General features: G+C 42.6%; 1 protein-coding gene across 1 annotated transcript; it reads right to left on the reverse strand.

The window, feature by feature from the left end:
• Positions 1 to 567: 567 nt before the first annotated feature.
• On the reverse strand, positions 568 to 2,950 carry LOC138974222 (uncharacterized). The gene is made up of 3 exons (XM_070346949.1): positions 2,397 to 2,950; positions 1,715 to 1,930; positions 568 to 839 (listed from the first exon to the last, which is right to left on the reverse strand). The coding sequence occupies exons 1-3, from the start codon at positions 2,588 to 2,590 to the stop codon at positions 650 to 652; spliced, it is 600 nt and encodes a 199-aa protein (XP_070203050.1). The 5' UTR covers positions 2,591 to 2,950; the 3' UTR covers positions 568 to 649.
• Between the last annotated feature and the right edge of the window lie 11,492 nt (positions 2,951 to 14,442).

The raw sequence follows: 14,442 nt of genomic DNA on the forward strand, positions 1-14,442 counted from the left end.
ACACTGAAAGCCGAGAACATGATTATGCTCGAATATGAATGAGAAAATACATCGACGCACCAAAAATGAAAAGAGCGGTTACCGAAAACACTACGTGTCAATAATCACGCGTACCAGTGGTACTGTTTTCATAAAATGTTCTTCCAGATCTGTACCAAAGCATACTTACAGAGTTAGTCAACCCATGATGGTGTTGATATCACCGTATAAATATGTCTATGTTTCTGTCATCGTCCGCCACTTCTCAGTCAGTCATTCAATATGTCTGTCTGTCTGTCTGTCTGTCTGTCTGTCTGCGCGTCCGTCCGTCTGTATGTGTGTATGTGTCTCTCTCTTTTCCTGTCTGTCTGTATGTCTGTCTGTCTGTCTGTCTGTCTGACTGACTGTCTGTCTATCTGTCTGTCTGTAAGCCTGCCCGCCCGCCCGTCATTCCGTCCGTCTCTCTCTCTCTCTCTCTCTCTCTCTCTCTCTCTCTCTCTCTCTCTCTCTCTCTCTCTCTCTCTCTCTCTCTCTCTCTCGCTCACTATTATTTGAGAAACGATTCGGTCTGTGACTTATTTAAATCGTATCTTGCTGACCGGACACAGTATGTCACTCTACAATGCCAGAATTCGTCTACTGCACTAATAAGACAAACCGGCACGGTGGCCTAGTGGTAAGGCGTCCGCCCTGTGATCGGGAGGTCGTGGGTCCCTATAACCCACGTACTGCCCATCTGCACTAGGAAACTGTTCTCTAATTCTTGCAACCGCACAAGCTGGTAAGGTGACCCTGATGTCTCTCCCAGCCATTTCCAGACCCACCGCACAAGCATGCGGTAAGCTACATACCGATACTGCCTGGAAAGAAAAACAAGCATACAGTATTAATGACAGTATCAATCAATCAATCAATATGAGGCTTATATCGCGCGTATTCCGTGGGTACAGTTCTAAGCGCAGGGATTTTTAAAAAAAAATTTTATGCAATTTATATCGCGCACATATTCAAGGCGCAGGGATTTATTTATGCCGTGTGAGATGGAATTTTTTGTACACAATACATCACGCATTCACATCGGCCAGCAGATCGCAGCCATTTCGGCGCATATCATACTTTTCACGGCCTTCTATTCCAAGTCACACGGGTATTTTGGTGGACATTTTTATCTATGCCGATATAATTTTGCCAGGAAAGACCCTTTTGTCAATCGTGGGATCTTTAACGTGCACACCCCAATGTAGTGTACACAAAGGGACCTCGGTTTTTCATCTCATCCGAAAGACATATAACGTGCGCCACACACAAGACCCTTTTGTCAATGGTGGGATCTTTAACGTGCACACCCCAATGTAGTGTACACGAAGGGACCTCGGCGTTTCGTCTCATCCGAAAGACTAGCACCCACCACCTAGGTTAGGAAAGGGGGGAGAAAATTGCTAACGCCCTGACCCAGGGTCGAACTCGCAACCTCTCGCTTCCGAGCGCAAGTGCGTTACCACTCGGCCACCCAGTCCACAGTACACAAAGTGTACAATCAGGATACTTGAAAACATTCCCCATATTGCTTTGCTCAGAATTAGCACATGCGAATAAATGAATTGTCTTGAAATAAAAATGAATATCTGACAATTAATTTTCATTTTTTTATTTTATTGTTATTTGTTTTTGCACATCTATGACATAAACCAATTTATAGTATCATGATTACAATTCTAAAAAAAAAATAACTTACTCATTAGCATCCTGTATAGCCCTCCCATACTGCTGGTTGTACCAGTGATAGCATGTCTCCAAGACATAGTGGTCCAAGCACACTGATCTGAAGCCAGGGTGGTCAGTGATGCAGCCCACCCCTGTGCTTACTGTCAGTGATTCCATTTCTGGAATTTCTTGACAACAGCGGCATTCTCGGATTGAGCCCATGCCTGCACAGTTTGCGCACTGACACCTGCACACACAAAATTTGATACAAGTTTAGTTCAAATTCTCTGCAGTCTACAAACTCACACACAAAAATTGATCTACTAAGGCAGTAAAACAACTGAAATGGACAAATTCACAACCAATGGCAGTGACCATTATGTCTAGACAAAACCATAATAAATTGTTATTCCATTGGAACATTGGTATATTCATACGTGTACTGATTTGGCTAGTTTTAGTTTTGGGGACTGCTACTAGCAATGATTGAGTGGGCATACTGACTACTCAGTAGGATGATGTTTTGACTAAAATTATAATCAGGAATGCGCATCACTTTCTGGCATGCATGAATTGCATCAAGGGTAAAAGAAGACATCGCACAAACTTTACAAATTACTGACTGCAAAACAAGCTCTACCAGAATCGATTCTATAATAGGAATATATACGAGGAAGAGTCTCACAATCACTGAATCAGTGGTAGTTTCTTACCAGTTGGTGGACATCAAACGATCGAGAGACTCGCTAAAATCGTCTCTGTCGGGTGTTTCCTCAACCTCAGCATCGGACAGCTCAGGTTCAAACTGGTATGGTTGAAGATCGTGTTCATTCAAAACCTCAAAATCACTACATAGTTCCAGTGAAGAAACGCTGCTTGTTTCACTGTTTTCTTCATGGTCTGCCATGCCAATACAGCTGCTGACGTCACTGCGAGGGGAGATCAGCCATGGCTGCGTTTTAGATTCTTACTTCCCTTACCCTTAATTGCAGGTATGAAAACCCACTTTCATTGATCGATATCTATTAAACCAAAGGACTTTGCTTGCCAATATTTTGCATCTGGTACTATTTAGTAATGTTCTCTCAGCAGAATTTTTTTGACCGAGCAATGTGGTTGACCTTTAATACTTTGATTAGATACTGCTCCTTTTAGGTATGAAATGATAGCATGTGCATGTGTGTAGGTAAGCGAGCGCACGCTCGCGCGCGCGAGCATGTGTGTGTGTATATGTGTGCATGTGTGTGTGTGTGTGCGTGTGTGTGTGTGTGTGTGTGTGTGTGTGTGTGTGTGTGTGTGTAAGTGTGTGTGAGCTTGTGTGTGCGTGTGTGTGTATACGAGGGTGTGTGTGTGTGGATGTGTGTGTGTGTGTGTGTGTGTGTGTATGTGCGCAGTCTTTGCTTTTGTTTACAATTATTCTCTGTAGTATGTTCCAAGGACAGGTTGGAAGATTAGGCTAAGCCTAAAACCTTTATCCTTATGTAATAAAGTTCTGAGTTCTGAGTTCTGAGCTCTCTCTCTCTCTCTCTCTCTCTCTCTCTCTCTCTCTCTCTCTCTCTCTCTCTCTCTCTCTCTCTCTCTCTCTCTCCTTTGCTGGGCCGTCAAGGTACAACTCTCTTCCTTCGAATGTTAAAACTAGCAAATCTGTAAATATCTTTAAATCTTCCTTAAAAAAACATCTAAACTGTTCTCTGTAAGTACACACCCACGGTGACATAATTATGTGAATCTTACAGTTCTGTCTAATGTATACTATATTAATATTACTATATAATTATATTCACGTCATATTACATATTAATAGCATATAGTATTCATATTGTTTTACTTCGTATATTTATTAGACTGTGTGTTTCGTGTGGCCGTGGTGCTTATGCCTATTTACTGTACATTTACATGTTATGCCTATATGATTTCATTATATTATGTTGGTTATATGCGTGCGGATGTGTTAGTGTGAATGTAAAGGGCACGTTGTAAGATTAGGCCCTTGGCTTAAAATGTTTACCATTTATGTCAATAAAATGTTCTAAGTCTAAGTCTAAGTCTCTCTCACTCTCTCTCTCTCTCTCTCTCTCTCTCTCTCTCTCTCTCTCTCTCTTTCTCTCTCTCTCTCTCTCTCTCTCTCTTCCTCTCTGTACACACTTAGCAAGAGAATGTAGGCGAAGGTTACCCTAAGCTGTCACTATGTTACTAATTGAAATCAGTGCTTTTTCAAGAGGCAATTGTTAAAGCAAGGTTTGTCATGAAAGACTGATGTAAAGGGCTTTCAAGTACATGATGAGAGAGCAGCAGACACAACAATTGCAATTCACTGTAAAGGATCCTATTTCATAGGTCACACATCATTGGTCCGGTTGAGTTGACCACCGTCGTCAGCTGGAAATGTTTATTGTCGCCGTGTTCCTGTCAAACCAACCGAGCTACACCCGTTTGTTCTTTTACACAAGGATTGTTAATTTATATGAATACAAGGTACAACTTGGCAAACTAAAACAAGTTAACTGTATTATGTCCATATGACGAGAATGAGTTCTGAATATACATTAAAATACTTTAGCCCGGGACAAACATTACTCTAAATGCAGACGCCTTCCAACGCATATAGATAGGAAACTGTTCCGTACCATTTTGGTTGGAATTAAATTGTTCTATTGTGGATAGTCACTATTATTCAGTTGCTCTGGATCGCACGCGATGGTCGGTTGGGCAGTCAGATATGTTTGTCAGTGCCAGACCTATTAAGTTAGGGGATGGTTGGAATACAACATAGTGTAGATATGCGGTTCGGAGGTCTATTCTACACGTCATAAAAAAGTAGGCACATGGGTTTTAGTTTTTTTTTAATTATAACTAGTTTACGTCATTGAAACGACCAAATGGCTTGGAAGATTTTCTTATCTTTTCATCGTACCAAATCAACTTTGGGGAGGGGGTTGGGGTGCACATAAAAAATATTCTTACTCACACAAAAAAACTTTAAAAAATCAGAATTCGTTGCCCACTAGATGCTTTGTGTAGCAATAAGCCGTTGTTAACCCGTGATTTGTAAAAATGTAAAAAAAATAATTACAAATCACGGAGCGCGCCCCGCCAGTTGTAAAAACATTTTTACAAATCGCGGGGCGCGCCTCGCTATTTGTAAAAATGTTTTTACAAATCACGTTTTTGCGCCCGATATTTTCTTGTCATCCTCAAAGTCAAGGGACAAAAACGAAACCCCTTGACTTTAGGGGTATTGCGACTCTGTTAATTTTAAGATTGGTTTTTTTCTTCATTACTAGGATGTCCCATCATTGGGAAATTCCGGTCGCTTCCTCCCAGTGGAAAGCTAGCAGTGACAGAGTCGCACTACCCCAAAGTCAAGGGATCTATTAGTCCCGTTTCGCCGTTATCCCAATTCGCCCCCATCGCATTTTGGCGACATTTCTCAGGCCAAGTGTCATTTTACCACCATGTCATGTACCATTAGCTCCACATCCCATTTTGGCGGAATCCCGGATCGCCGTTATCCCATTTCGCCCCAATCCCAGTAGCTTAACATCCCAAGTCAAGGGATCTATTAGATTTCTAGATTGTCTCATCGCTGGAAGATTCGGGTCGCTTCTTCCCAATAAAAAGCTAGCAGCAACAGAGTCGCGCTACCCTTAAGTCAAGGGATCTATTGGATTTTTTTTGATTTTTTTTTTCATTACTAGATTGCCCGAACGCTGCGAAAGTCGGGTCGCTTCCACCCAATGGAAAGCTAGCAGCAACAGTGTCGCACTATCCCCAAGTCAAGGGATATATTAGATTATTTTTTTTCATTACTAGATTGTTCCATTGCTGGGAAATTCGGGTCGCTTCCTCCCAATGGAAAGCTAGCAGCAACTACAGAGTCGCGCTACCCCAAAAGTCAAGGGATATCTATAAGATTTTTTTTCAGATTTGTTTTTCATTTATAGATTGTCCCATCGCTGGGAAATTAGGGTCACTTCCTCCCAGTGGAAAGCTAGCAGCAACCTAGTCGTGCTACCCCAAAGTCAAGGGATCTATTATATATATATTTTTGTGTATGTATTTCTTGTCCCATCGCTTGCTAGCTTTCCACTGGGAGGAAGCGATCCGAATTTCTCAGCGATGGGACAAGAAAGACATGAAAAAAGAATTACATTTTTTGTTAAAATTTTTACAAATCACGGGTTAACAGGCGTCCTTATTGCGTGCCTTACGAGAAACAGATCGCGTGCAAAAAAACCACGTAATGCTGTGTAGTATTCTTTGTGCTTTGGTTTATCGTCTCTAATTGACCCTATTCTGAGGTCTAAATCTTTCCTATTATCTTTCCAACTCATGCAATGTCACTTTTCTTTGAGATGTTTTGCGAGGAGTTGTGAGCTGAGAATACAGGCGTGTAAGTAGAACGCAAAAATCACACCTTGACTCGATCGGACAGACTGGTTCATGTAAGAGCACTTGACAGTCTCTGTCTCTTATTCCCGGTAGGATCATAAAATCGTGGAATCTGCTGATGTTCGTACTCCCCATCTACTTAGCTTCGTCCAAATAGGCCCACTTCAAACATCACACGCGGAAGACACGACTTGAGCTGGACACCACAGTCATGTTCGAACCACGCACCAAGACACCACGCACCAGTCAGCATTGAAAACAATGTTTTCGCGAGAAATTGACATAAATAAAATCAATCTAAATTGTTAAAAATAAGAGAAAAAAGAAATCAAAGACGGACTCTTGAAGAAGTAACGTTTCACTCAGATATATTTTATCCAGCCGGTCATGTCTTTCATTCATCCCTTTTCTTCTGACAGAAATAAAATAACACAAGAGAAATGAACATATGTAAGTAGGATTAAAAGCAAACGGCAAGTTGTGTGAAAAATGTTACTGACCACCACGTGCATGCACATATTTGCTGCCCCCCCCCCCCCTCAACATCGTAATCGTATCGGCTCTGTATCCCTTTGCCCTCGACCTCTTCCCGAACACCTCCCCCCCCCACCCCCTTCCTTTCTTTTTAGTAAATCCCCCCTCAGTCGGAGCGGCAGTTGTCACCACGCATTCGACTTCTTTTTTTTTTTAAATAGTATCTCCTTTACAAGCTGATCTGATAATAAAATATCTTATTTTTGTAAGCCCTTAGAAAAAATCTCCCTAGAAAGAAATGGGTTAAAGCATGATGCTATTAAAATATTGACGGGTGAATGCCGGCTACACAAACACACGTACCAAAGTACTCATCCTCCCCGAAGACGGAATGTGACCCCCAATGTGGTGGGAACTTAAAAGCGGTCACATACGCGTTTTTCTCCTAGGTACGGGGAGAACGCAGAAAAAGAAAAAGTAGAAGAATGGCCTTTCCGAGCATAATTATATAGCCAGTTAAACAATTTCATTATTTGTAGTTTCAGAGATATGGAGCTTCAAAGTACTGATCCTTATTTTCTGGGAGCATATTTCAGAAGCAGTTATAAATTACATCCAGTGATGCAGTCCACCTGACCTGATCGTGACCTATACTGCTGGCGCTGGTGGTCGGTCACATTACCTTTTCGGTCCACGGCGGGTTATGCAACACAAAGGTGCAGACAGGCCTCTTTTTCACCTAACCAAGGTTACGAATGTTAGTGACCTGATCGTGACCTACGCTGCCGGCGCCGTGTCTCGGTCACATCAATCAATCAATCAATATGAGGCCTATATTGGGGCGGGGATATAGCTCAGTTGGTAGCGCGCTGGATTTGTATTCAGTTGGCCGCTGTTAGCGTGAGTTCGATCCCAGGTTCGGCGGAAATTTATTTCAGAGTCAACTTTGTGTGCAGACTCTCTTCGGTGTCCAACCCCCCCCCCCCCCCCCCCCCCCGTGTACACTACATTGGGTGTGCACGTTAAAGGGTCTTTCCTGGCAAAATTGCTTAGGCACAGCCGGTTAATAATTGTCTACCTATACCCGTGTGACTTGGAATAATAGGCCGTGAAAGGTAAATATGCGCCGAAATGGCTGCAATTACTGGCCGTATAAAATTTCATCTCACACGGCATTACTGCAGAGCGCCTAGAACTGTACCCACGGAATATGCGCGATATAAGCGTCATTGATTGATTGATTGATTGATATTGCTATTTCATATGTTACGTGGATTTCCATTGGTCAATTGGGCAAAACTGAGCTCAGTGCAAAAGTGATATCGACGACATTTCCTTTATTGCTTCCCCACTTCAAAAGCAAAAACACCTAAATTTAAAAACAAACAAATATATACACAAAGAAAAAAGCCAAGCACCCCCCTTCAATTTCGCAATGACTGATTTTTAAAGTTCTGGTATGGAAACAGTAAGTTCAGGAGCTCGGTTTGACAAATGTTATCGACAAGAGCAACTCTTTGGAAATAACATCACACAAGAAAACTCCAGTTTTGATTGGTTTTAATCGTGATTTGGTACCTTGCCAAAAAGTGACGTTTTAACCCTAAAACAGTACCCCTGATAAGTATGGAGCTGCAAGCTGAAAAAGACAGGTTTAGGTAAATGTGTCATGAAAAAAATGTAATTGAGAGTGCTCAGATGGCATACGCGATTCAAAAGTTCAATATCGAGTGAAACCCCCGCGTGCCCGGATGACGGCGTCAACCCTGCGTCTCATCCCTCCAGTCAAACGTCGGATCTGTTCACGGGTCACTTGCAACCACTCACGATGCAAAGCTGCCTCCAATTCACGTAATGTCTGCACAGGAGGCTGCAGAGCTTGTATACGACGCCCCAGGATGTCCCAAACATGCTCCAGCGGATTAAGATCTGGACTCATTGCCGGCCATGGGAGTGTTGTTACAGCGTTGTTCTGGAGGTAGTCCACTACTGCCCTGGATCGATGAGGCCCGGCGTTATCATCCATGTACACGGGTCTTGTGGCAAGTGGGTGGTTGTCAAAATGAGTAACGACAACAGGTTCCAGGACATGTCGCATATACTGATCACCCGTGAGGTTGCCACGTACGGTGACAAGGTCTAGCTTGCAGTCATGGGAAATGCAACCCCAAACCATGACTGACCCGCCACCGAATGGAACAGTTTGTCTGATGTTCCTGGGTGTATAGGCCGTGTTCCTGTGCCTCCATACCCTCAGTCGGCCGTCAGTGACATGGAGAAGGAATCTGCTTTCGTCCGACCAGTGGATCCTCCTCCACGTTCTCAGGTTCCATCTTTGCCGTGCCAGACACCATGCCAAGCGTCTTCTCTTGTGGTCATCTGTCAGTCGGGGACGCTTAATGACTCTTCGGGCTGCCATTCCTGCAGCTTTCAAGCGGTTTCGTACGGTCCTGGTTGACAGATGTCGATTTGGAAGCCATGCTCGTTTCAGGACGGTACTCGTTGAAAATGGCTCACGCCGAATTATTCGGAGAAAAGCTCGGTCTTCACGTTCTGACGTCACACGGGGTCGCCCTGACTGTGGACGGTCCTTCACAGCACCAGTCTGACGATGTTTGCGTACCAAACGGCTGATGACTGTGTAGTGGTAGCCAAGTTGACGACCAATCGCTTTGAAGGATGCTCCTGTAGCATGCATTCCTATAATCTGCCATCGGATCGCCTCTGATAATCGTCTTCTCGCCATGTTCACAGAGAATGTTTGCAAATTGTCGTCGCCCAGTGTTAAATACAGAAATTTGCAGCGTGAGCATACTGCCTTTTTTAACATTCATGGGTTGCATGCTGCACGTGCTTCTCACAGGCAGTGGCGACACAATCTTGACGCGTGAACTTCCCAACCTTATTATGGAAACCCATGTATGTCATTACGAAGAAAAAAAATGGTAAAACAAATTTGACTCAATTATTATCACAAATTCATTCGGGGGGTGCTTGGCTTTTTTCTTTGTGTATATATGAAAATGTAATGATCCCAGAATTTAGTTGATCAAGTGACTAAAGACTTTTTGAAAGAAAAGCCATTTTGAAATACTGAAAAGTCAATCAATCAATCAATCAAAGTACAAGAAAAGAGAGAACAAAAAGAAATAATAATCAGAGGGAGGGATATGGAACAGCCAAAACTGAGACAAATACTTTTGTAATTTCTTTAATCAATCAATCAATCAATGACGCTTATATCGCGCATATTCCGTGGGTACAGTTCTAGGCGCTCTGCAGTGATGCCGTGTGAGATGAAATTTTATACGGCCAGTAATTGCAGCCATTTCGGCGCATATTTACCTTTCACGGCCTATTATTCCAAGTCACACGGGTATAGGTAGACAATTATTAACTGTGCCTAAGCAATTTTGCCAGGAAAGACCCTTTTGTCAATCGTGGGATCTTTAACGTGCACACCCAATGTAGTGTACACGGGGGGAGGGTTCGGACACCGAAGAGAGTCTGCACACAAAGTTGACTCTGAAATAAATTTCCGCCGAACCTGGGATCGAACTCACGCTGACAGCGGCCAACTGAATACAAATCCAGCGCGCTACCAACTGAGCTATATCCCCGCCCTAGGCAAGTAAATACAAAATGTCCAAAGAATTAGCAATATATCTAACATTGACAGACTGTGTGATGATATCTTCGACCTCCGGTCTCGATTTTGATATCACTGTCAAAACAGACCATAGTAGAAGATATCATCACACAGTCCGTCAATATTGGGTAATATCGCGCGTATTCCGTGGGTACAGTTCTAAGCGCAGGGATTTTTTTTATATTTAAAAAAAAAATTGTTTATGCAATTTATATCGCGCACATATTCAAGGCGCAGGGATTTATTTATGCCGTGTGAGATGGCATTTTTTTTACACAATACATCACGCATTCACATCGGCTAGCAGATCGCAGCCATTTCGGCGCATATCCTACTTTTTACGGCCTATTATTCCAAGTCACACAGGTATTTTGGTGGACATTTTTATCTATGCCTATACAATTTTGCCAGGAAAGACCCTTTTGTCAATCGTGGGATCTTTAACGTGCACACCCCAATGTAGTGTACACGAAGGGAACTCGGTTTTTCGTCTCACCCGAAAGACTAGCACTTGAACCCACCACCTAGGTTAGGAAAGGGGGGAGAAAATTGTTAACGCCCTGACCCAGGGTCGAACTCGCAACCTCTCGCTTCCGAGCGCAAGTGCGTTACCACTCGGCCACCCAGTCCTTGACTTCGGTCCACAGTGGGTTATGCAACACACTGGCGCAGGCAGGTCTCTTTTTAACCTGACCAAAGCTGCGAATGTTAGTCAAATCAAATTTATTGTTTTTTGGGGTCCCGCCAACCACTTTGGGTCACATCATGACCAAAATCACACGAATGTTAGTGACCTGATCGTGACCTAATGAGTAATAAATATAGAATGTGTAAAAATCCCACACAACTACCTAAGGTCGGACCCAAACTACTACAAAGTCACACACAAACACCAATAGTTAGGACACAACTACCTAAGGTCGGACCCAAACTACTACAAAGTCACACACAAACACCAATAGTTAGGACACAACTACCTAAAGTCAGACCCAAACTACTACAAAGTCACACACAAACACCAATAGTTAGGACACACCTACCTAAGGTCGGTCCCATACTACTACAAAGTCACACACAAACACCAATAGTTAGGACACTGGGCAAGAGTTCACACACAAATACCTATCAGGTCGCACCCAAACTACTAACAATTATACAAGGGCAGGTAAGACATACTATATCCTGAGTTATCTCTCTTGGAAATTATAATGAATTTATTAAAGAGACTATAAACCCCAGCTCTAATTATAGGATCTTAGGGGACTTTTTCTAACTCTAAGCTCTCAAATAACTATCATACATACTAAACAATGTAAGATGGTAGAGCACGTGGTCAAATTAATTTGCGGCGACCAGGGTTCGAACATGCAACCGTATGAATACAAGTCCAAGGCGCTACCACTCCGCCAAGAAGGTCGCCGTACACTGCTTAGTCCATTATGACCGTATTAAAACTGCCACAACTTCTTTATTTTGCATAGGAACAATATTGTTCTTATATCAAATTAGGTATTTGGTTGTAGACCATGGCGCTTTGAGGTAATTGCTTTGGTATGATAAGATAAAGCGCGGCCGGTATAAATAGCCAAATTTCATTTTCATTCAAACAGATACACAAAGAGATGGAGAGAGATACAGAGAGGGAAATGAACAATTTGGAGCGCCCACTCGAATCTGAGCGTATTTGGGGCGGCTGGTCACAATTTATTGACACCAGGGACCCGTTTTCTGTTATGGAGCAACCAATATTGCCTCCCCAATCCGGGATTCGAACCAGCGCAATGCGCTAACAGACTTCGCTTCTTGTCCCCACTAAGGGAAAGAAAGAGAGATAATAATACAACTTCTGTTTCGACTCAGGCCACATTTCGGGGCTTTACTCCGGGTTCTCCAGTCTGCTCCCCCCTCAAAAATATTCTCAAAAAAATTAATGTTTACTAGGTTGGGTCTGGTGCACTCCAAAGTTGCGAGTTTGCCTTTGCTGAGAGGGCTGCCCAAAATACTGAACTAATTTTCAGTCCCTTTTAAGTATAATTCTCTTTAAATATTGTAATTATTGTATTTAAATTGCATAGATGTAATCTACATACTCTTCTGAATAATTTGATATAAGAACAATCTTGTTCCGATGAAAAATAAAAAAGTTGTGGCAGTTTAAAAACGGTCATTATGGACTAAGCAGTGTACTTGAATAAATTCATTATAATTTCCAAGAGAGATAACTCATGATATAGTATGTCTTGCTACTGACAGTAAGAAAACACGAGTTACCTGCCCTTGTATAATTGTTAGTAGTTTGGGTGTGAACCGTTGGCATTTGGGTGTGAACTCTTGCCCAATGTACTAACTATTGGTGTTTGTGTGTGACTTTGTAGAAGTTTGGGTCCGACCTTAGGTAGTTGTGTGCGACTTTTACACACAAATTCTGCACACAAATGCCAAGGTACCCTTATAACCACCTCTGTGTGTGTGTGTGTGTGTGTGTTTTGTGTGTGTGTGCTATTGTAGGTGTGTGTGTGTATGTGTGTATGTGTGTGTGTGTGTATTTGTGTTAGTGTTAGAGTGTGTGTGTGTGTGGGTGTGTGTGTCTGTGTGTGTGTGTGTGTGTGTGTGTGCGTGTGCAAAGTCTGAACTAGCATGTATCAGTTGAAAAGCTGGTCTACACACAGAGGAATGCAGGTCAAACGTAAAGGGTTATTCTCAAGAGCTGTGTGCCATTTTGTGACAGACATTTTCAGTCCTTCAAATGGTTATAACTTATATCAAATGGGAACTAGAATGCATTATCTTTACTTTTCCGAGTACTACTCCGAGGTGCGCCTATAGGAAGAACAGACACGGTTTTGTAGTACATGTAGTATTATCGAATACTGCCTCTCCCTCTCACTTACTCCCTCCGTCCCTAACCCTCTCCCTCGCCCACTCCCTACCTCACTCTGTGAATCAATCAATCAATCAATCAATCAATCAATCAATCAATCAATCAATCGATCAATCCATATATCAAACTAATAATCAGTCATTTAATCAATCAATCAATCAATAAATCAATCAATCAACAAACCGACTAATCAGCTATCAATGTTAATATCTATCTAACCATCGAATTCATCATTCAGTCAAATATTCAATTTACCATCAAACCAACAAGCCATACATTCAGTCAATAAAACTTGTTAAGTGTACAGTGTTAGTGGACCGGCACGGTTGGCCTAGTGGTAAGGCGTCCGCCCCGTGATCGGGAGGTCGTGGGTTCGAAGCCCGGCCGGGTCATACCTAAAACTTTAAAATTGGCAATCTAGTGGCTGCTCCGCCTGGCGTCTGACATTATGGGGTTAGTGCTAGGACTGGTTGGTCCGGTGTCAGAATAATGTGACTGGGTGAGACATGAAGCCTGTGCTGCGACTTCTGTCTTGTGTGTGGCGCACGTTATATGTCAAAGCAGCACCGCCCTGATATGGCCCTTCGTGGTCGGCTGGGCGTTAAACAAACAAACAAACAAACAAAGTGTTAGTGGTAGTTGTTACCGGTACTTTTCTATGAGACGACGTCAACGTTGTGTGCGCAGTTCAAAGGGTAGGGGTCAACGTATACGTTTGCTTCCCTAGATCTGCGAAACTTGAAAACCTTGAACCTTGCTTACGAGCGGTGGTCAAATCGACAGAAATGACGAGCCCTGAATGTTATGTGAAAACTCAGCGAATGAGAATAATCATTTATAGATGACTATTATTCATTTCCCTTGCTGGGGTGTACTTGCATGTACTGGTGGTTGATTACCCAAATGTCCTCTCAGTGATTGAGACTTATTTGAGGCTCAGTGATTATAAATGTCACTGTTTCTTTAACGGGTTTATTCCGTTCTTGTATGTGTACTAATGGTACAGGTAGATATGGGGAGTGGTGTAGTTGTTTGTTCAACCCATCTCATTATTTTGTTTCTCCACAAACAGATAATCATTTATGTATGATTTGTAGTGTACCTCATAAGATCTGAGTGTTATAATCACAGTAGCTTTGATAGTAGAGGCTGAGCGTTTCCAATGAAGGTAAACGTATTGTAGAGATCGGTAGTCAAGGCTGTTTTGAAGATGAGAAGATCGTATATATATATTGCCCTTGGTTGGGCTGTTGCTCTCCTAATGCGAGTTCCTGGGTATGATATCCCCAGACATTTGTTTTCATTTTTTTTTTATAAATGTCTTTCATGACGTCATATCCGGCTTTTTGTGAAAGTTAAGGCG

Source organism: Littorina saxatilis, linkage group LG8, assembly GCF_037325665.1.
Source record: "Littorina saxatilis isolate snail1 linkage group LG8, US_GU_Lsax_2.0, whole genome shotgun sequence".
Taxonomy (NCBI): Eukaryota; Metazoa; Mollusca; class Gastropoda; order Littorinimorpha; family Littorinidae; genus Littorina; species Littorina saxatilis.